The sequence below is a fragment of the Parus major genome, chromosome 8, assembly GCF_001522545.3.
Source record: "Parus major isolate Abel chromosome 8, Parus_major1.1, whole genome shotgun sequence".
In the NCBI taxonomy this organism is placed as follows: domain Eukaryota; kingdom Metazoa; phylum Chordata; class Aves; order Passeriformes; family Paridae; genus Parus; species Parus major.
In genome coordinates, this window is record NC_031777.1 from 12,988,840 (window position 1) to 13,012,544 (window position 23,705).

The 23,705-nt window shown below is 35.5% G+C and overlaps 1 protein-coding gene across 1 annotated transcript in view; it reads left to right on the plus strand.

Annotated features, from left to right (window-relative positions):
* DPYD (dihydropyrimidine dehydrogenase) overlaps positions 1-23,705 on the plus strand; it is a 344,164-nt gene that overhangs the window by 21,348 nt on the left and 299,111 nt on the right. Inside the window, exon 2 of the mRNA XM_015635812.1 lies at positions 523-633. Coding sequence (XP_015491298.1) covers positions 523-633 — 111 coding nt within the window. The remainder of the gene's footprint in view (positions 1-522; positions 634-23,705) is intronic.

Sequence of the window (23,705 nt, forward strand, 5' to 3'; positions counted from 1 at the left end):
CGTGGTATACCACTACTATGGCTGCATTCCTGAGATTTATTTGTGTCCTTGCAAGTAAAAGCATTTTAAGATAAATGAGTTAACTCATCAAGCTCACTAGGCTTAGAAGGAGATTATTTTGATGGGGAAGTCAGAGTTTATAATCGAATGATTCAGAAATTACTCAGATATTATAAAATATTTTTGCTTGTTTTGCTCTACAAGTGTTACTTGGAGTGATACAATGGAGCAGAATTATTTGTTTCTATATGCTATACATAAAAATGTCTGTGAATAGAAACCATTATTAAAACTACTAAATATAATTCTGTTTTCTAGTAATCCTAGAAATGTCTTTAAATATTCATCATCTGAGTGACGTGGACAATACAAATCTAATATGGAGTTGGGCTATAATGTTGAATAATTGCATTTGGTTTTACATAGCCTTGTAAATAAGTATGTAAAGTGTGATCTAAGAGGCTTTGAATCTTTATAGAAATTTTAATCTATGTTTTAATGTCTTTTGTTCTTTTTCTACAGAACATTCTGGCTTTAAATCCCCGAAAACAAACACATGCGACTCTTCACTCAACTGCAACAAAGAAACAAGTCAAGAAGCAGTGGAAAAGGAATTCTGACAAAAACTGTTCAGTAAGTGCACGTTTATCATTGCATCTGGAACATGTTTATCATTGCATCTGGAACATCATTGAGGCTGAAATCACAGCTGCGGGAGAAATAAATTAGAGTTTCTTGTGTTCTTCAGTAGCTGCATTTGGCTTCTAGTTTGTTCCTGTAGATGCAAAGTTACTTTGTGATGAGCTGTTTACTTTTCAGAATCTATTGCATTCCATACTTTCTTCATTTTTTGTGATTTTAGTAAGTGTTTGGTGCAACCTTTGTGCCTTTTGTTATGGAGTCTGATCCCTCTCAAATATCACATCCTGAGCCCTGCTGAGCCCCCCGATTTCCCTTGGTAGCCTCTTCTGCCACTTCCTCCTTTTCTTTTTGTTTTCCAAGAGTCACGCTGGGTAAAGCAGCACTTCACTGTCCTTTCTGAGACTATTTGCTACAGAAATAGGGGAGCCTGTCATATGTACCTATTTTATGGATAAATATATAAAGCTTAGATTAAAACATGACTCTGGATTTTAAATCTTGTGCATTGTATTTTTCTGGAAATAGTTGAATTTGGAATAAATATTTTTTTTGCTGTAAACTGTACTGTCCTGTATTTCTGTCATCAGATATCATTATTTTCTCTCTAGGTATTTGAGTTCCTAGTCTCAGTGTGATATTTGACTAATCCTATCAGACTTTTTTTGTCTCTTTGATCTCTCATCTGATTAGAAGGTTTGTAGTGTTTTTACTGTCTTCCTACAAGTTGTCATACATAATCTTCTAAATTCAGAAACCTTTCAGGTAGAGTACTAGTTCCCTTATGGGTATAATGATATTGGTTTCTTTTCATAGTATTATCAAAACACCTTCTCCCACTAAAAAGGGAAATTCAGGTTGGAAGTTGATTTTGTTTGTAATTAAAAATATGTCTTCCAAAACCCAATAAAATGCAAACCCAACAAAAAATGCCACAGAATTCCTCAGTTTCTTAAAATCACAAAATCCAGTATGAACAACTAATACTGGCTGGGAGGACCAACCCAGGATATCCTTAGTATTTCAGCAGTCTCTTAGTACAGTTTTCTGTTTTATAGTATTGATTATAAAAATCTCTTTCTTGCTGTAGCTGATATTCCCATTTTCTTGTATTTATTGGCTTAGATAATGTTATGTGAACTAAAAACTTAAGTACATTAAGACCTTCTGTTTGTGAACTTGGATGATTGTTTTGGGATGTCTGATGCAGGTACTGCCCACAACTGTCTGCTCCTGCTGCAGAGAATGTTGGGCTTCTTAGCAAGCAGCTTCTGGGCAGCTGCAGTTTACATTGTCATGTTTTCAGGTGACTTGAAATCGATATTGGGCTGTAAACTCCTCTGTTTTCAGAAACTGTTTGTTAGGAAGCTCAGGTGTCCATGCAGTAGGGCAGCTGGGTATCTGTGTAGTAACCTAATTCACTGTTCCAATGTAAATTTTCCTGGTTAGTTAAACTGTAACATTCACAGACATATTTTACTGATAGGTGTGGTAACACACGTTTCCTAAAGCATCTAGGCTTTTAAATCACTCTTTGTTATCCCTGAGCTGTTCTCCTTCTCAGCCTTGCTTGGTTTTTGTATTCAGTTTGCACATAAAGTGTTTGATGTTTGCTGTTGATTTTGAAAGTGCACCATTTTCTAGAAATTGTCTAGAGCTCTTCCTTTGTTGTTAGCTGTATATTTGTACCTCATGGTGTCTCAAATATTCCTGGATTCCCAAGGCCTGAGCTTCTTGGGCTGTGCAAACACCATGAATTTGGTTTCATTGCCAGCTTATTATTGCCTTTTGATTTTCATTGCCTGGAATTTCAGTTGAAAGAAATTCTGAACATTGTCAAATATTGCAGCATGATGTTTTGGTAGGCTTACAGTCTGATAAGTTAGTTCTTTAGTTCTGCAATACTGCTTGAAGATCTGTGCAGTTATTAGCACCCTGCCCTGACAGGAACCTGCTTATGGGATTAAAAGTTAGAAATAAATGTTTACATCGGCAGATATAACTATTTTCATCACAGATAGTTTTCATACTGCATTATTACGCATTATTTGGTAGAAACATCATACAATTTGGTTTGCAAGCTATTATAAGAAATGTAAAGTGCTAGAAGAAACTGTAAAGGGATCATCCTTACTTTTAGATGGGTAAAAATGGTCCTAGTTTTTAAAACTGTCCAACTTCACTCAGATATATGCAGCTTACTCTTATTGTGTAAGTTATACCACATAGCTTACCATTAGCTTACTATAACAGGAAAAATCAAATATTTATCGTTTTCCCATTACCTAAAAGACATCAGTAAAAAGTAAGAGACCTTTTACATTCTTCAGATCATTGTTAAGTGGTTTTGATAAAAAAACAAATAAATAAAATGGTTGAATCCTTTCCTTGCCTCCTTAAATTAAGAAAGCTAATGTAGAAAAGGATTCATTGAACACCATTTTCTGTTTTGGCTGAGGAGCCACTGGTGATAATGTGTAGGCCTGCTAATGAATAGATCAAGCTCCATTTGAAGTCCATATGAACTTTATTTGTTTCCATTTCCTTAAAATCTGAATTTGGCTTATAGCTTTGGATTTTTTAAAAGCTGTTCTGATGCTGCCTTTGCAGAAGTACTGTTGAAAGGAAGGTGGGAGTATGAAAATACAAAACTAATTAAATTAACAGCCCTCAAAACTCTGAACAAAAGCTGCATCTGCTGAGGAATGCACACAGTGACTTTGTAATGTCTAATATGCTTCCAGATGGCAGACTTACATATTTCTTCAGAATAATTACAAAACTGAAATTTTAACTCCTAGCTTGCTCTGAAACACTTTGGGTTACCCATTTAATGAGTTCTGAAGTGGAAATGGAATGTCAATATCTTTCCTCAGCATTGGAAAAGCATTCTCCTAAAGGAAGGTTCAGTTATGGTTTCAATGAGTGCTATTGTTTATTTACTCTGTTAGGAACCAGGTGTTTCTGTAAAAATTATTTATAGCAGTAGGTGCAAGATTAGTCAGCTTTTCTTCAGAAATTTTAACTCAGACATTTGTACCAGAGTAGGAGAACTCTTTATTGCTGCCTAAGCATTAACACTCTTGTTTCTTATGAGTCATGCTGAAAAGGGGTATAAACATGATGCCTCTAGTTATCTGGAGGAACAAAGATTTCTGTTGTCCAGAAGAAAATAAAAGTAGAAGAGTTTTGAAATGGCTGTTCTAATAGTAAGCATTAAAGAAGGGTGCAAAATTTAGGTCACATTAGATCATCAATTTACAGATAAAAGCAAAGGGATCAGCTGTGAAACTGTGAGGATTTGCTTTGCTTTCATGTCTTTCCTAAGTAGTTCAGGATTGTTTAGACTTCGGATTAATATTTTTATTTTTGGTTTCCAACTCTTTAATTCCATTTCTGTGTGTATTTTATGCTTACCTACATTTAGATCACCAACTAGGGGGCACACATTGTGTGCATTTACATTGCACCCAGTACACTGATTGCCTTTCTTTATGAATAGGGTTTCTAAGCATTACAGGATGAGTTTTGTTTTACCTTGTACATGTGCAGGTTTGTAATTTAAATGAAATTAACCTCTACAAGTTTTATAAATTGACTTCTCACTGGAGAATTCAGTGGGATATTTTAGTCCAGCCTTCTTTTTGGTCATGAAATCTTGTAGTTACCTGCTAAGGATAGCTGAGAAGTTGATGTAGATCCACCTATGTATTCTTCATTTTCTTCAGTTTCTGCATTTAGAAATAACTGTAACATTTGCTCCAGATGGAAATGCTGGAAGTATTTCAACATGACAAGAAGGTGAAAAGGAAATGGGGTTTAAATTGGTTTGTAGCTAATTGCCATAGCCTGTAACAGTATTGATTTTCTGGCAGTAATAATTGTAGCATTGTTCTTTGTCCTTACATGTGCTAAGCCTAATCAGCATTGTGCAAAAAGAGCCTCTCTTCCATGAACAAAATAATTTTGATGCTCACCTGGGTTTGGGTTTGGGTTTTTTTCTTTCTTTTATTTTTTTTTTTTTCTTTTTTGCAAGGGCTCACTTTGGGAAAGAGATATTAATTGTACTATAATTCTTTCCAGCCATTAGAGAAAACCAAATTCTTCACCTTGTCTTTTTCTGTGCAACATTAAGTTGTAACTACCAGATTGCTTTGTGCTAATGATGGAGCATGAGAGCTGCAATTCATTGCAAGATGTAAGAGCTCATGTTGCTCTTTACGTTCAGAGGACAAGGGTACTCCCTTAAAACAGTACTAATAAGAGCTTGCTAAAACTTCAAACTGCTTTTCATTTTGATAGTATTTCTGTGGCTGTCATTGCTATATTTAAACATCTGTATAAAGAAATTATTTAAAAAATGGTATGTAAGTACGTCTGGATGTAGAAATGTGCAAGGCATAGAAAAATCTGTAAACAAGATGATCTTTCTCAGTTATAATCATTGTGTTACTCTAAGTATTGCCTTCTAGTGAGGTGGAAAAAGTTCACATGATTTTTGAGCCTAATCATGTATTGTGCTTAAAGAATAATCAAGTTAGCATTTCACAAATGACTGATGGATTGAAGCAGAAATAGTGCAAATTGCAAACAAGTAGATATGAAACCCAATACACCAAAGGCCTGAAATCAGGAACCTTAATGAATAAATGCTTTTTCAGTGAATAATTTGTCCATTTCCAGACATCTATTGATGAAAGATTCTATATTTATAAATAAAAAATAATCCCAAATATTATAAAACAGAGAACACTCATTAAAGGAAATCAACTCAATTATATTTATAATCTAAACGTATAGTTTACCTTTGCAAATATTTATTTTTGTCCTCATTGCATATGAATATGCAAGTTTAGCTCTTTTCTGAATGGATATACAATGGCAGATGTCTCTCTAATCGCTGCTCTATTCAAACATTAATTGGTAGAACATATGTAGAATTCTACTAGTCTGAATAGGTATAGGATAGCAGCAGTCTTTTTAATCACATCACTATTCAACCACTAATTGGTGTGATGATTAAGGGACATTAGAGGGAGCACTTTGACATCTGATTCTTTGAACTGATGTCTGCTCGAGCTGTGCTGTATTCATCATGGCCAGACTGATTTCTTAAATAAAACGCTCTGATTCCCAAATGTGGAAAATATTGCGTTAGGATCTATTGAGGTGATTAGGGAATTTGAGAATGATTCTTTTATTTAACTAGTGATTGACTGTATATGCACAAACTATTCATATGAATAATACATGTGTTACTGAGTATCAGAAAGAGCTGAGAAGTAACATCAAGAGATTTTCTTTTCTCATAGTGTCAATAATTAAATATTAATACACATTTTAAAATGTACCAGTTTAATCATTTAGCAGTCAAATTCCTACTCATGCATTTTTTAGATTAACTAATTAGTCTGCATTTTCTCTTATCGATAGCATATGCTGGCATTTATAACCCTTTCACTGGAATAAAGTGGTTTACATGTTTATATATGATACCGCTTATACTTGCTCTAAGAAATGCATATTATGAATTTCCTTGAATTTTTTGTTTTATGTTAGTTTCAATATCTTAAGGTGTTTTCATTACAACATCTCAATAGCTCCTAACTTGCCTGGATGCAACAAATTAGTGGTTTTATGCACATTTTCTGTGTATTAAATTGCAAATACTGGTTGATGGCAAGTTGTGCCAAATGCTTTCTTAGTGCTGCACAAAAGGTTCCTTCTCACCCCGTGGCTCTTTCTGGAGTGCTGTGCAAAACCACCTCTAACCTTTTAACTGCTGCTGTTCAGAGTTCTTCAGGTTTGGTGTTCCTCTTACTTGGTGTTGGGTGATTCCTCTCCTCTAGAGCAGCATTCATCATTTAATGAGCAGTATTTAGTTCCAGGTGAATTTCTGATCTTAAGCATATCAAAACTGAAGTGTTTCAGAGTTACAAATTGTTTAGTTTTGTACATACTTATATGACAAAATGAAAAATGCTTGTCTGTTGAAAGTGCTGAATCTCAGGTAAGTCCAACTCATTCCCCTTTAATAAACCTAAGCAAATCAGAGATAGAATCAGAAGCCATCTTCTCTGTCAACTTTCAACTTTGGCTTAGTATTATATTTTTTCAGATGTGAATTTCTGTATACTTTCCTGTGGTTACTGGATGGAGATACAACTGCCTCCTTACGCTGGCTTTTTTTGAAAACAGAAAAAATATCAAGACTAGCTTCTCTTTCTTCAGACCTTCTACTCACACTTTTTTTTTTTTTTTCTTTTGTAAGCTATTTCCTATGCTGAAACCAAGATTGCTCTTTGCTCTACTAGACTTCCTCTTCTATAGTGAAGGCCCTCTCCATTCTGTTTAGGAATGGTTGTAAGTGCTTGTACTTTGTTTCTTGGAGGATCCCATGCCACTGTTAGCCTGTTAGTAATTACTCACTTCAGATCTATTTATAGTATCTAAGTCCTGGATGACACCTGCTCAGTAGAAGTAAAAGGAGCTGGGAGACCAATTTTAGTGTGGAGGAAGCAGGATAGCTTGCGGAGTGCTGTATTTTAAGCAGGACTTCTAGCACTGTCCAATATTACATTGCACTGAAGTGTTCATTACAAGACCCTGCTTGTAGTTTGTCTGCAACTTTGCTATATATTTGGACAAAATTTTTGAGTACCAGTCCATTACTTTTATGCAAATAAAAAATGCAATCATATATGCATATAAAAAGATTTGCTTGATTTAATTATGAATGAACACAGCTGGCAGAAAAAGCAGTGTCTTTAAAAACATTATGATAGTGTTATATTCAAAAAAACCCCACTGACATCCTCATGCACAAGTATGTGTAGCAAACTGGAGATTGGAAAAGTATATTATTAATGCAACAGAACTGTCCAGAAGCTTTAAAAACCTTCTCTTGGTAAGTTTCTGTAGCATTTTTATCATGATGTCCAGTTCTCAGGAGCAGAGCAGGTAACTGCCTCATCACTTACAATATTCAGTATTCTTTACTTATGATACTGTCCTGGTTTCAGGAAAGCCTACATTTTTGGTGGTGAATCCCAGAAATAATTTGAGATTTTCAAAATTATTTCTTTTTTGTTTTATAAGCTGATACATTGTTTGAACACAGTGTTGAAAATAGACATGGTTTCCCATGAGAATCAGCGATCAGAAATAATCTTTTGGGGATTCTTTGGTATGCAGAGATGCTAGGTCCCTAGATCCTTGTTGAGGCATAGTCTCACAAGTCTGACTGCGTCCCTGTTCCAGCAGTTCTGGCTGTCTTCAGAACATTAACATGTATGTGTTTTCTGCAGTTATTTCTTCTATCCTCAGTCATTCCTGCTTCATCAACAATTATCTGGAGCAATCACTCAGCAGAACTTTCTTTTCTCCTCTACTGCTGAGAAGAGGACTTCAATATACTGTTGCTTAATTGTGAACTGAACTGGAAGATGTTTTGTTCTGTAAAGCTAAGGATCCTGCCACCTATGTTCCATTTCAAAATTGTCAAGTTGTAATTCACATCTTTGTTTCTTTCCTTAAAAAAAAAAAAAAGCTGAAGTATTGTTATTCATGTGGCATGTGAGAGGATTGTTATTAACATTGCTGAATCAAGTAAATAACTTAAGAAGCATCCAAATGACTTCCTGTATAGGTGCTTTAAAAGGATATACTCCAGTCAGAAAAGATTGGTAAAGATTTTTATGTTAATAAAGCAACAGATGTTAAGAAATAGCAAGTGTAAAACTGAGTCTGTATGATAAAAATCACTTAAAGGGAGGATAATAAACTCATTTCTTGTGTGCTAAGAATATGCTATAGTATTTCCACACAACAGGTTGAAATTTGGCTATGGCTGTAAATACAAATCAATCTAATCATAGAATCATAAAAATAAAGATTTGGGAGGGGTAGTTAAAAGAATTTCTGGATTGAAATACAGCTATACATTTCTTGACAGGTATTTGTACCACCCATTTCTAATGGCACATGATGTAGGAGACTTCTCATTCTTGTTAGTATTTAATCAGTGCAATAAAGTTTTTCCTATAACATACTGTATTTTCTTCATTGAAGATCAAATTATCATCTTCTACTACTACTTGAAGAAAAAATTGATGATTGTTGACTTATTGTATAAATTCTGTTGTAAAATCTTTAATATATCTCTCTGTATATCTGTGTCTGTGGATGCCCCATCCTTGGAAGTATTCAAGGCCAGGTAGGCTATTTTGGGACTAGATTATCTTTAAGGTCCCTTCCCACTCAAACCATTCTATGACTCTTTTATATTAGAAGATTCCTGTTAGATATGCTTCCAGTTCTCTGTTTTCTTTCAGATCTTCTTTGCTAGTCATGTTTTCTGAAACTGTATTTTTTAAAAATATTTTTAGATTTTAATTTCTTACATCTTTCTCTAATGATGATGAAAAACTACACAGTCTTTCACCTGGGACCTAGTTACCACCAATTAGAATGAAATAATTTGTTTGCCTCACTACTGAACTATCAGACATGTGCTGTTCCTTCTGCAAGAGTGTTCTACTATCTTGTATTTATGGCCCAAATTCTGACCCATTAGTTTGGTTCAATTTTGAAATTCTTTTCTTGCCTTTTGAAATGTTTAATATCTCTTCCTTCCCTGTTTCCCTTATTTCACCAAACATTATGACAGCAGAAACCATTAGTACATTAATTTTTTTCTAATTAACCAAGTCACTGAGGTGTTGGGTGAATCACGAATCATCTTGATTTGGGTTATTTTTTGGTGATAGAAAACAACCTGGGGTTGTTTTTTCATTAGTTGCACACTCACAGGGTATTTTTTAATCTAGTCTACATTTTTAGTTGGCTTAAGAAAATGTGCTGTGGAATACTTAGGGGAAAAGAAAAAGTTTATTCTAGTTTTGCCACTTCTACCCTGCCAGTTATTCTTGGGTTCATTCATCCTCTGAAAGACAGAAGCTTTTTTTATCAGAATATAAGTTTTAATGTATGTGCTCCATTTTCTCTGCCTTGTGGTATGATATCTATTTTTCACTTTTTTTTTTTCTATTTTCTTTTTTTTTTTTTTTAATTTTTCTTTTGTTTGGGTTTTGTTTTGTTTCTGTTTTGGTTTGTTTCCTCCCCAATTCCCTTCTGTAAAGGGAAGCATTATATCTGTCCCTTCTCACTTTTTGGAACCACAAGCCTTCTAGTGGGTGCAATTCATAGTGGTCCATGCATTGCTTCAGTTACTTCTTCGGTGATTCAGTGATACATGAGCTGCATCAGTTAGATTAAAAAAAATAAGTTACCAACCCTCTTTTTTTCTGTGCTTAAGCCTGAAATCCCATGATTTTGCTAAAAATATTTTTTTTTCAGTTGTAGTTATGTCTATACCATGCTGTGTTCATAAATAGAGCAGGGAGGGCTGTTGATTCTGCATCACTTATTTGCTTTGTTGTACATAATCTGTACTTCTCTTCATTTTCTTCTCACTTCTCATGTATATAGAGCAGTTTTCTTACTATCATATTACAATTTTTTCATCTTCCTTTTTAACTTAAATTTGCATAACTTTCTGGTTTTATTCCCACACTGTTTATGCAGTTCATTTATACTTAGAAACTTATCTACTCTAGGTATGTGTCATAGTTTCCCTGCTTTTACGATTTTGATTTCCAGGCTACTGGGGGGAGGCATGGTATGATCATAAAGATCATAAAGTGCTAAGAACACTCTTTTGGGTGAGTTTTTGTTTTGTTTATTTCTTGTTTGTTTTGTTTTATTTGTTTGTGGTTTTGTGGTTTATTTTTTTTTTCTTTTTATTTGCTTTGCTTAGGAATATTTCACCTTTGTGAATTTCTGTAATGTTTGCCCTTTCTCCTGCTTTCCTTTACTGATCAGTATAACTCTCAGGAGACACACTAGAAATTATATTTATTGAAGTTCACCATCCTCATTCTTTTATCCTCACCACTTTCTGTACTTAGAATTGATTGTAATCTATTAGAGAGGTAAGTCATTGATTGTAACACACTTTGACTTTTTAAATGCAGCCTGTAAACCACAGATCCTAATAATGGTTCATGCAAGCATTCTTTAATGTGATAACTGACAAACTTTGTACCAGTCATTTAATCAGAAACACTAACATAGAATTTTAAAAACAGTATCAACTCTTACCAGTTCTGCTATGAATCTGAATGGACTTTACACCTAAATTTAGCAAATTGATGACGCCATAGAATAAACACAGAATATAATTTTCATCAATTTTTTTTTAAGTTAGTTCAATATAAATTCTATAGAAGAATTGCCAAATTTGTTTTCTAGACAAAATCAGAAGTTAAAAAAACTGTTTAGTCTTCTGAACTGAGCTAAACAGTTCAAAGACATTAATTTTGAAAAGATTATTATTAACAGAAATATACAAAAGTTATTTGGAATTTGAATCTCAGTTTGTAAAGAATAGTTTCACACTGAACTGTAAAACAAAAAGAATTTTAAGACTATGAAGATTACCCTTAAGTAGTTGAAAAAAATTGAATTGATTGGCAAATCAGGAAGTACAGAGGAAAAATGAGAACTTTCAAAAGTCAAGTTGAGTCACTCTGGGTGAACAAAATTAAAACAAATAGTAAAAGGTTATTCAGCTATTTAAAACAAATAGTAGAAGATTCTTAAGCTATTTAAACTAAAAGAAAAGAACAAGCAAAGTCAGTCTGAAGATAAGATTAAACATCTTAGGTATTGTCTGAAGTCTTTGTAAATTGTTGTCCTAGTTTCAGTAAAATGGGAATAAAGCAAGAGGTGGCTAAATGGGAAGAAAAGTGCAGAAGTGGAAATTACCCCAGACAGGCCAGAAGGAAAACTTGGAGTGTTTTATGTTTGAAGTCAAAAGGACAGAACAACATCCATAACAGTATCACAGAAAAATTGACATGTGAAATTACAAGCTTTGTAGTAGAGCAAGTTCTTGATTAAAGAATAGCCATTGCAGTTTGTATGTGTTAAAAGATAGAGAATTGATGGGCAACTCTCTCTCTGCTGGTCTCATATTGGCAGCATGAAATACTTTGAAAACAAATTTTGAAGCAGAGATTTATTAAATGCATGAAGAAAAATGGAAGCTAGAATACAGCTCCAATACTGTTTGTGGGACCCGAATCAGACTCCTCCAGAGTGCTAAGCCACATTCAGATCGAGGAGTTTGGACTTGATTCTTAGGGATAAATAGTGACACACTAACAAGGGTTTTGGGTTTTTATTTTTGCCAATTAATAATGAAGTGTCATCTGCTTAGATTAGAATAGTAGCATGCATAAGGAACTGGCTAGAGAGGAAATGAGAGTGAGAAGTGCTTAAAAAAGATCTGCTGGGCTTTTAGCAGAGCTTTTTGAAGGATCAGTCTTCAGATTCATAACATTTAGTTTTCATTAATGAGCATGACATAAATATTAGGCACATGTTACAAGAAAGTCGACAGGCAATGTCAATACAGAAGGAACTAGAACATCATAAAGAACCGTGTGACACTGAAGTTTAGAATAAAAAAGATAAGAATAAATTTAATAGAGCAATTAGGAGGCTGTACAGCCAAGGGCTGAGAATGAGAATGACTAGGAGCCTAACGTCTGGAATTAAGCAAGAAGAGGATTTAGAAATATCAGCTGAGGGTGATGGTTCCATGAACTGGGGAAGAAAACCTGAATGTGAACTGAATGTGAAAGCAAGAGGTTAACTGTCATTGTCCAAGTTGTCACTTCTAGTCTCCTGTATGCTTTAATGTTTTGGACTGTGGGGGTCTGACTGAGCATGCTCAGGTATTTGACTCTTTATGCCAATTGCTACCTGTTAAAAGGAAAAATTAATAGTGTGTAGAATAAATTGCTTTTAAGTCTCATCAGATACATAGTGATGAGCGTTGCCTAAATGTTCATGGGGAAAAATGGGTCTGCTTTCAAATAAGGATCTGGTTAGTGGCCAGTAAACAAGGCTGTACACTAAGCCCTAATGTTGAAAGGCTAATGATTAGGTGAGCCCTTTCTGTTGTGTTTTCTAAGTCATGAAACACTTCTATGTAAAGTAGCACCTGACTGTATAATTAAAACTGGGTTTGATTCATGTATGTGCAGGAGCCAAATAAAGTTTTGTAACCTTTTTTAAGCATTTTAAATTTAAGTGCCTGACTCTGCAATGTCTGTGTTTGTTTTATGGTCTGTATGATCTGTGGGTTCTTCTGTGTTCTCTAGCCAGCTCTATGGATCTTACTTCAGCCTTTTATTTTTACTGACATTACTGTGGGAATGAGGTTAACTGTGTACCTGAATGTTAGTTTCTGTCCTTTGTTTATTTGTGCAGATCATTTTCAGCTGATCTTTACTAAGTAGCAAGTTGTAGCTGATAGATGTAGATTAATGCAGTTAAATACCTTTTTAAGGTGTGTGCTCATCTGCTTCCTTTTCACTTGCTACTGGTGCAAGTGCTATGCAGACATCAAATTACTTTGAGGCTGATTTAGTTATATATAAAATCTCCAATCAAGAATTCTGATTTTTGATGCCCTTCAGAAATACAGTGTTAACATTTTCATCATTTTGTGAGGCTTCATCATATGTTTGTCCTTAGCTACATTATGTATTTATCTTTCGTTTTAGCATTTCTAGTTTTTGACTCCTCTTCCAAAACTCCAAATAGCCTTAAAGTTTTAGTCCCTTGAATAAGTATCATTTCATCCACTTGCTTTCTCAGAGGTGGTTGCATGTTGAAAGGAATCTTTCACTGCTGTGAACAAAAAAAAAAGACTTGGTGAAACCAGCTTAGTATCTCTGAAACTCAGTCTAGCTTCTGCTGAATCATCAATACTTTGAGAAGTGTGGACTTAATGAGCATTTGGTTCTAACTTTTGAAGACGGAGTCCATAGACTTGCATTTAAAAGAGAAATGTTGGGGGAGAATTCACTTTGCTTTCATTTCTGTCATGTCTGAAGTAATTAGCAATAATAAACATTGTCAGTCTTTTAATATTGAATTTATAATTTTTGGGGACAAACTTCACTTTCCTTATAATTCCACTACATTTTTGACCGTGCTTGGACTATTTTTCCTACCCTATACAATCTGCAGTCTATCTTTATTTTTTTAGTGTAAAGCTTTCAGAAGATGCCAGTGAATCTCAGCCAGTAATGCATTCACAGTAACTATTTAAAAGTTGGTTGAATTTTACACATTTTAATTGCATAAGAAATCTTATTTACATTCTGTTTCTCAAAGACTGTAACAGTAGTTGTATTAATGAACAGCAGTGGCATAGAAGTTGCACGTGTTTTACAGAGTACATCAGAGACAAGAGGGCAGCGTGCATCGGAGTAGGTGGCCATTTCTTGGGCTGTTGCTGGTGCTTTCTCTGGAGTTTTTCTTATTTATGTTTTCCTTTGCATTTATTTGTCAGTGAATGGCCAAACAGTGTGAGAAGGATCTTGCATATATTTGTAGCAGTAAGTCTGAAAAGCTCTGTTGCCACCAGGGCTCTAGAAAAGCTGTGGAGAGGTAAAGGGCGTTGCTAGGCAACACCGCATGGCCACAGATAGTATTTTTCTTTTAATTTATTTATTCTTCAGTTTGAGTGTGTCCTGCTTGGAGCCATTTGGGTAATAGTTAAGCAAGCACAGAGAAATGAGAGAGCTGCAGGAGTGGAATAAAGGAATGCAATATAAAAATGTAAGAAAGGAAAAGCAATGACACATAATTAAATGACCAAGAGACATGAAATAATTAGTAAGGGCTAGGGGAGAAAAAGTAAACAAGCATGAGGAAATAAGAGCGGGAGATAAAAAAAACCAAGTTATGAAAAAAAAATAGAAAAGATAGGGCACTATTGAAGAAAAATTAAAAATTGAAAGCTCAAACAGTATATACACAAGGGAAACAGGGAAACTGCTGCATAGGAATAAGAATTAAAAATCAGAGATAAAAATGACTTCAAGAAGAAAAGGGAGAAATTTGGTAATGATGTTAAAAGAATGATGATTTTTGTTTCTTTTTGATTTGCATCATCCTGTTCATTCCTATTACTCTGTTTGCACGTATGCAATAGTAGCAGTGACACTGAGGAGCTGGGGACTGATTAATAAGTCCAATATGTTCCCAGAGAGGAAAAATAATTTAAAGTAAGAGTTTCAGTGTTATTTAGAAATTATTCAATCTGTCTGTTTGTAAATAGCATTTTCAAAACTAGGTTATTGCATTTTATTGAAAAAATTTGGGTGATTATAATAAGGGAGCTGGGTCAAACACTGGTTGCTTGTGGGGGAGTGGGTTGTTCATACTCTACAAGTTAAACATGGTAAGCAGGGTCAGGTCTGTCCTATGCAGTGTTCAGGGAACTAAAAGGCCTTCACTTGGAATAGTTGGAGCCATTTATGGCTTGAATACCATAGCAATGTGAGGAAAATTCTGTGTCAGAATTTTCTGGCTAAGACCCATTTAATTAGCTCAGGAGCTGTGGTACCTGGTCCAGATGTCTTGAGCACTGTTTGTGGGACCCAAATTAGACTCCTCCAATGAGTGCTAAGCCACGTTCAGATCGAGGAGTCTTGCATTGCACTTCTCTTCTGGTGTTTCTTGGCTCCATACGGTCCTGACTGCTTGGGAATTGTTAGGAAAGTGCTTGGCTAGTGCTTTGGGGCATGTTCGTATTGTTCACCTCAGATTGAACATAGCGATTTTAAAGAGACTGACAAGAAGGGGAAAACAGCAGCCTGAGCTGTCTGAGGGCAGACCAGAAGGTTTTGGGAGAAGAAAACTATTCAGATTGAGACATGAAAGCTTCTGAAAAAGTGAAAACCTTACAAAAAGGACAGTAAATGAGATACAGAACTAGAAGAGTGCATAGTGCGATAGTGAGGTATTGAGTAGTTAGAGCTCTTCTCTCTAACACAGTAAATGGAACTGAGACCTGAGGCAATGTATTTATCCTAGATGTTGTTCTCAAGCTACATGTGAATAAACAAGCAGCATTACAGCAGCATTCTCTTAATGCTCTTTTGAATGCCTTGCTGAAAGATGTAGCTACACATAAGCCCTGTTCATTTCTGTGTATAGGAAAGTCCTTGTTCACATAATTTCTTACAGAAAATAAATCAATACCATTTATTTTTTTAAATTTCTTTTGGAAGATTCTAAAGCTTGTTAAACATGCATAGTGTCTTCAAAGAAGGTTGCACTTATTTGAGCAGTTTTCCCTAATGTTTTATTATGCCTGTGTGTCTGTAAATAGATGGCACAACAGATGGTGATAACTTCATGGGATCTGCAGCCATTGTAATAGCCTCATACCTCTGATTTTCTGAATACGCCTTTGAGAGGGAAAAAACATTTTAGGTGTTTGTACTGTCCTACTTTGTTGCTCCTTTCCCACACTCTCCCCGCCAAGACATGACTTTTCGCCTTCTTTGCAGTGACTGTAAGCTTTTGTTTTGACTAACTTGGCTTGATGTATGATATTTAAAAATAGATAGTTGTGTTGACTCTTAAACAGCTTTGTGAGTCTTTCTGCATTTTTATTCATGCTTTCCTTTTTTTTATTTTGCACTTCTATTTGTTTTTTCTGACTTGGTGTATGTTACAGAGTCTGAGGTTGTTGTCTTACTGTATCTTTTGCAGTAAGGTTTACTGCTAAGCACAGTAAGGGATACATGTAATTATAGTAGTCTTTGCACAGTTTTTTTTTTTCTAGATGGTATTTTGAAGACAAAGAAAATATTAGGAAATTCTATCAGAATAGCTCATTTAACTATTTTAGAAGGGAATTAATATAAAATGTGCTTAAATACTTGGCTTTTCTGGGCATCTCAGAGCAAGGACATGTCTTCTGAATCTCAAAGAAAATGGAAATAGAAGAGAAATTACAGCCTGTTTTTTTTTTTCTGGAGAGATGTGATTTGTCAGCTCATTTATATATCTTCTCTTGGCATGTCTCCTGTCACCTACAGTTGCTTCTCAGTTATATAGTTAAAAACATAAGAGGTGAGGTAACATTTTGTTAGGTGTTTGCATATGGTGTCCACAGTTCATGAATGAACTTCAGATTTTATTATTATTTATTAAATATTTAATTATTACTATTTGTATTATTCAGGCTTTCATGAGCTGTGGATAGCGATGAAAAATTGAAACACAATGCCAGCACGTAACACAACTGCACCAAGTCTTGATACAAGGGTTGGATAGACACTGGTTGATTTGGATAGACACTTCTCAAGTGAATTGAGTATTTCCAATGATTCCTCTGAAGAAATTTAGTCTCAGTTTCCAATTTTGCTTCTTTTCATTATTATTTAAGTAGTGATGTGATACTGATGCTAATTTTAGATAACATGGTAAGCCAGAATAGAAGTGTATATACTCTTCTCTGGATAATTCACCTGGTCACATACCTGGTGGTATCTTAGTAATATTTTTGTGTAACTCTTTCAGTCACAGCATTGAAGTATTTCACATGTTACTGTTTTCTTCTCCTAAGCCAAGCAGACAGAGGATGGGCTTTTCCCCACTCCTGCCAGACAGAAGCATTGGGTTGCGTGGAGCCCAGAAGTCACAAGTCCTGTGTATGAGTCCCTTGGTACAGTTCCTCAGCTATTAGTATTGTACTTAGCATCTTTTCAGTCTCTTTCCAAGGGAATTAAGTACTATTTTATATAAGTTTTTTAGATGTTGGAAAGGATCAGGAGCACACAGTTTAGTAAGTAGTATGTGGAAGGGGTGGTGCACATGTTTCTATAACTGGCAATAGAAAGACATGATCTAAGATGTGGTCTGTAGGATTAGGAGAGAAGGACCCCAGTATGACCTCGCCGTTGTGGTTTAACCCCAGCTGGCAACTAAGCACCACACAGCCCTGGCCCCTGTGGGATGGGGGAGACAATCTGAAGGGTAAAAGTGAGAAAACTTTTGGGTTGATACATAGACAGCTTTGTAGGTAAAGCAAAATCTGCATATGCAGGCAAAGCAAGGAATTCATTCAGTACTTCCCATGGCAGGCAGGTATTCAGCCACCTCCAGGAAAGACAGGCTCCACTGCACATAATGGAGGCTTGGGAAGACAAACACTATCACAGAATCATTGAAGTTCAAAAAGATTTCCAAGATGATCTACTCCAGCCTTGCACTATGTACTGCCATGCCCACTAAACCATGATCATTCTGAACCTCCCTCCTTTTTGTCCCCCAGCTTCATGTGCTGAGCTTGACTCCATATGGTCTGGGATATCCCTTGGGTCAGCTGGGGTCAGCTGTCCTGGCTGTGTCCCCTCCCAAATCCTTGTGCATCCTCAGCCTCCTCACTTGGGGTCTTGATGCTGTGTGAGTGCTGTTCAGCAATAGTTAAAACATCCCTGTGTTATCAACACTTTTTTCAGCACAAATCCAAAACACAGCCCCAGAGCAGCTGCTATGACGAAAATTAACTCTAGCCCTCCCAAACCCAGTTTTTTTTGGGAAGAATGTTTTGCAAAACTATGAGAAATAGCTGAAGCAGATTAGCTTCTGCAGAACTGGTTGGGAAATTTTTTATTTACTTTTTTTTAAATACTGAAGCAACAGTACAATGAAAAGAAATGTTTTGTTGTGGTCTGTCTGAAAAATACTGCTGTTGGACAATAAAATGTGCCATGTAAGAGATGAGAGGTAGCATCTCGGGCTAAGGGAGCAAGCCTATTACATAAAATTTGCTTTTATTCCTTTACATAAGGCAAACATACTGTTTCAGGATGGTGTTTAAGCATTTAATTGTAACTTCAATTAAAAAAAAAAAAATTTTCAATAATTCTTTAGCTATGCATGAAAAATAAGAGTTAGTTACTAACTCTGAGTTAGTACTCTCAAATATGTGGGGTTAATTCCTTAAATTCTTGATCATTTGTGTTCTAAAAGAGCAAGGGCTTTTGGGTGTTTTTCCTTATGCTCTTTGTTGAAGGTCAAGAACATAATCTGTTCCTTAGGAGTACAGTTCTACCTACATTTTAAAGATTCTTCCTTGTCTCCCAGGTTATGAGCTCTGTAAATGTTAATTCTCAATATGAGTCCGGTCTTTACCTGCATACTCTCATTTTATTTAATCTCAATGAGTCAATGGAATATTTGCCTAAGCAGAGTAAAGAATCCCAAGGGAAAAGCAAGCAGGGTTGAGGTATGTGAAAGTAATAGGGGGGGAAAGGAGTGTAGCATTTGTGATATTTTTTTTCTTAGTCATTAGTTATATTTTCAGTATCAAGTAGAAATAGTATATTTAGAAATTCTGTGAAGAGCCCGTGTCTCTTTATTTAAGCGTCATGCTCTTAAAGAATTGGATTGTAAATTTATGTTGAGAATACCAGGCTCTCCAAGAGGAAAAAGGCAGGACTACAAACACATTAAAAAAGAGACAGTATTTAGATGAAGCTTTTGATATCATGGTGTGTGTTGTTCCCTGCTACAGAACCCTGTCCCATAAAGGGAAGCAGTATTGCAAGTGTCCCTTCAGATACAGGGGGACCAGTGGTTTGTCGCCAAGTCTTCTCATTCATCTGCTGATTAAGTTTAACATTTGTTTTGCAAAGAGAGAGGAAAATGTGAGAGGCAAAGGTTTTTTTTTTTCCCCGCCCCTGAAAGTTTTCTGTCTTTTAAAGCCGAGCCACAAGAGAAAGGAGCATTATGAATTGTCATGTCTAGTTAGTGGCATCACCTGTGTTCTCTGCTCCACTGTTATTTCCAGCTGTGCCTCTCGCTTCTTGCGTATCTTTTGTAACTCTTTATTCTTTTGAGTTCCTTGGTCTACTGTTCTTTGTGTTGCATGCTTGGTCCTTTCAGAATGTTTTTTCTCACCCTCCCTGTATCACTACTATCTGATGTGTTATCCCTTGCCAAAACACGTGGTGTCTGCATCTGCTCTGACAACAGCAGGTTGAATTCAAGCAAGATACCATACCCTTATGTGAACATGAAGGCTGTGATAAATTTGCTGCTTGAAATTTGTGCGTGAAACAGCCTGAAGAGGAAGTTAGCAGAATGCCATCTCTGCACTGAACATCTTTCACAGGCCCAGTAAAATTGCAAACTTAAGTGTTAACTGTGTTTAACAAGTAATTAACTTCTGTATTATTACCTGTCTTCAAGATTAAGTGTGCCATATTTTAAACTGGGAAAAGTTAAAAAAATCCAAAATTGTCTGCTTTCATTTCAAAATTTCCAGTTGCTTTAACTGTCGTAGTTCGGTAATAATTATTAACAAAACTCCACACTTGCAGTATCAGAAAACAGCACATACATCAGTATTTCCTGGTATCAATCCTAGATTAGCAATACATTCTGGCTTGTGGAGAAAATGTGATACTTATTCTTGAGTTTGCATGTGTGCTATTTTTAGTGCCTTAAATTAATATACTGCTAAAAAAACCCTGAGAAAATTAACATGGTTATGCTAATAAGGCATTGATTAAAGCCTCCCACAATTCTATTTAATGATTCTTCTATTGATTTTTATTTGATTACTAACACTTAGGCTGGTTTTCTGTTGGAATTCTACGTTTTTGGATGTACTAATATCTATATTTTTCTAAGATCTTGTCTGGCTGTATCACATAATAGAAAATGTTATAACAAATGTTCATGTATTATGAATGGCATGCAGTCAAATGTTATGTAAATACCTGAGGGCTCAATATACTTTCTGCAGATATTGGGGATATGTATGTATTTAAATTTTTTTTTAAAGGATGTGTTTTACTGTTTTGAACAACTGGTCAGTTAGCAGTTTGAAGCTGCTCTTCCCCCCTTTTTGGAAAAATAACCCCTTGAGAATGAGTCACAACAAACAGGAAGAAGAAATTTAGTAAGCAGACAGTGCAAGGATGGTAATATGTTACAGAAGGATCAAACAGTCCTTTAACATGTTTAGTTTTTAAGATTGCTCTTAAGGTAAGGCCCTTTGGCAAATGGCATCAGTTTTATTTATTTGCTCTGAATGAAGACAGTTTCAGGAGGCTTCCTGTATGGAATACAGCTATTGGCTCTTGAATAACATTAGAATAAATGCAATATATGTAAGTCATTTTACCCTATAGCAGATGGGAGCTTAAGTCATTGAGAGAAGATCAATGGAATCATTTAGCTTTTTGTGTTGTTTCACTATAGAAAGACAGTCTGTTCCAAATCAAGAGAGGAGTCTGCTAAGAATATTTAGGTTTCATTGAAATAAAGCACAGTTCACATCAAAAGATGTGATATTTCAAATTCATAACAATTGACTATTAGCCTGTTTTTAATATTTTTCTTTGGCATGTAATCCTGTTTAATTAGATTCTACTCTCTCTGTTGTTTCAAGATTCCATAAACTGGAGTCTTATATACCAGCTGCTAAAGCAGGAGTTACTGTCTAAATGATATTCACAATGAGTATTTGGAAGGTTTACAATTATACCCTTGCTAATAAATTGTGCTATTTTCCCCAACAGTTTTAAGTGCTAATCTTCAGAAGGCATTTTAAAATTAGCTAAAATTCTGTCAAGAGATTTACAAAAATTGTTAGCATGAAGATAATTATGTCACAGTCCTTGGACTCCATCTCTGATTGTGTGCATAAATCAGAAAATGTCAGCTGTGTTTTCCCTTAATAATTATCCTTGCAGCAATATATTACAGTTTAGATTACTATTATGGTGTTGCTTTAGGTTTATAAAACACAAATTCTTTATTTCTGAAGTTTTCTGCTGATGAAATAATTCACATTTCTGGAAAAACTGATTATTTGTGTTAACACTTCACATATATCAATAAGAAGATCAATATGAAAATCATCTTTCTACACTTTTTTACACAGTCCCCTGAAAATAGTCAGCTTTTCTGTAACAACTTTTTTAAACGAGGTCACTTCTACAGTATGGGCAACATTTTCAAAAGAGCTATCTGATGTGGTCACCCTTGTAACATGTGTGGAACTTGCAGTTCTAAGGACTTCTTGGACTAGAATTTGAGAATCTTCCTGCTGAATTTGGCCTGGATGTAGGTACTTACAGTAGATTTTATAGGTCCCCAACAGTTTAGGTGATCTGTTGTTGGAACCTACCTTCTTAAACATAATGAGTTAAAATATCAGAGTGAGCTAGTAAATCCTTCAGAATTTGGACCAGGTTGTCTCATTTTAAGGACTCAGAAATCTAGGTACAAATACACTTAATAAATTAATAAATTAAATTTGTCTGCATAAAGAGTTGGAAATTGACACAGCATACTGTAGGAATCTTTCTCATGGAATGTAAAGAAGAAAATGGGAAAAATTAATTTGTTTTAGTATTAGTAGTAATAGTAAATTTGAACTGAATAAGTGAGAGCTGTTCTGTCTTTCAATTGCTGTACATTCCTTATGTTTAATAAACACAATGTTTGACATTAAAAAAGTGAGATTTACTAAAGCTTTCTAAGAAAATTTTCTAAAACCATGCAGAAGCAATGAATTCCGAGAATTCAGTAATCATAGTGCTAACCTTAAAAACCTCTTTCACGGAATAGAGACAGTATTTCAAGTAGGGCTTTTAATTTGGCAGTGTAGCAACAAGGATAAGAGATCTACTCAACTTCAGTGGTGCAGGCTGCCTTAGAATAGGTCTTACACTGTTGTTAGTACAAAAGGTTTTTATTTCTTAACTATCTCAAAATGTGTGTAGAGATGTTATCTGTAATTTTGAAAGTCTTCTATGAAGTATTTCAGGATAGATTTAAAGTAGCAAGATATGGCTTAGTGTAATCCCACTCTTGTTTTGATGCTTAGAAGATTTATGGTTGATTTCAATGGGAGTGGGGTCATATTTAGCCCTACTGTATCACAGAATGGACAAGTTTGAGTTATAGTTTCTCAAGAATGACTCTTACTCCTGTTGTGGCAGAGCAGAGGCAGCAGTGCTTTTGTGATTTAGGGACATCCTCAGTGGTGACACCAGGCAATAGACTGCTGTTGGCTTCTGAGCTACTTCTGCCAAGTTCTTCATTTGACTCAAGGGGCCAAATGAACAATTGCTTTTCCCATAAGTCAACAAAAAGGGCTTTTTCATCCAAGACAAAAATATATGCAAGAAAGCTAAGCTGATGAATGTTGAGAGATGGGTTTAAAAAAGTGTAACCTCACTTTTTCCAGAATATCCTAGGTTTTTATTTAACACTAGAGGGTTTCTTTATTTCTGTTCTTACTTGAGATAGATGGTTACTTGTCCTGGGGTGACTTTATGATGCTTGTATCCCCAGTTAACTGTTCTGTTTAAGCTGGATATCAAGTTCTGCACCTTTAAGGCTGGCTCGAGAGTGAAGGAGGAAGAAGGTGGCACAGTTTGTGCTCAGAAATGGCACTTGCTCCTCTGCATTCTCTCTCACAGACTGTGTCTGCAGCATGGACAGACAGTGGGACAGAGCTCTCCTTTGCTTTGACTTAGTTTGTAGCTAGCTGAGGCAGAGAAGCTCCCCAGACTGTGTTTTTTCCTTTTCCTTGGATCTGTTCAAACCTGCTGTGGATTGAAACCCCAGCCAAGCCCCAGGAGCTCACTCCTGTGGCCCACCAGGGCCTGGGCCTCGGCACTTTCCATCTCTGGAGGGATTGCTAAGAGACTGAGCGAGCCGAGCTACACCCCACAACAAGGGGTCATCTCTTCAGAATAGAGAGAGGTTTCATTGTTTACTATTATTCATTTTTATGCTTGTAGATACTTTGCTTGTTAAATAAACAGTTTTTTCCACTTTTCTCCAAGGAAATCTTTTCCTGAACCAGTTGGTGGAGGGGCTGCTTGAATCTGCTTTCTAGAGGGATCCCTATGGAAGTTTTCTCCCAAATTTTCCCTAAACCAGGACATTACTTCAATCAGTGTCAGAGTACTCTGGATTTGTCACTTAAAATAACTGAAAATACAGAATTGTGAGCACATAGTCTTTGCTCCCAAGGCTTGCAGTTTATTTTATTAACAAAAACAAATTGTAGCAGGAAAAAAAAATCGTATTTTTGTGGTTATGAGAGGAAAAGATTTTCAGATTGTTCATTAATCTTCCTTCTTGCTCATCTTTATATGCTC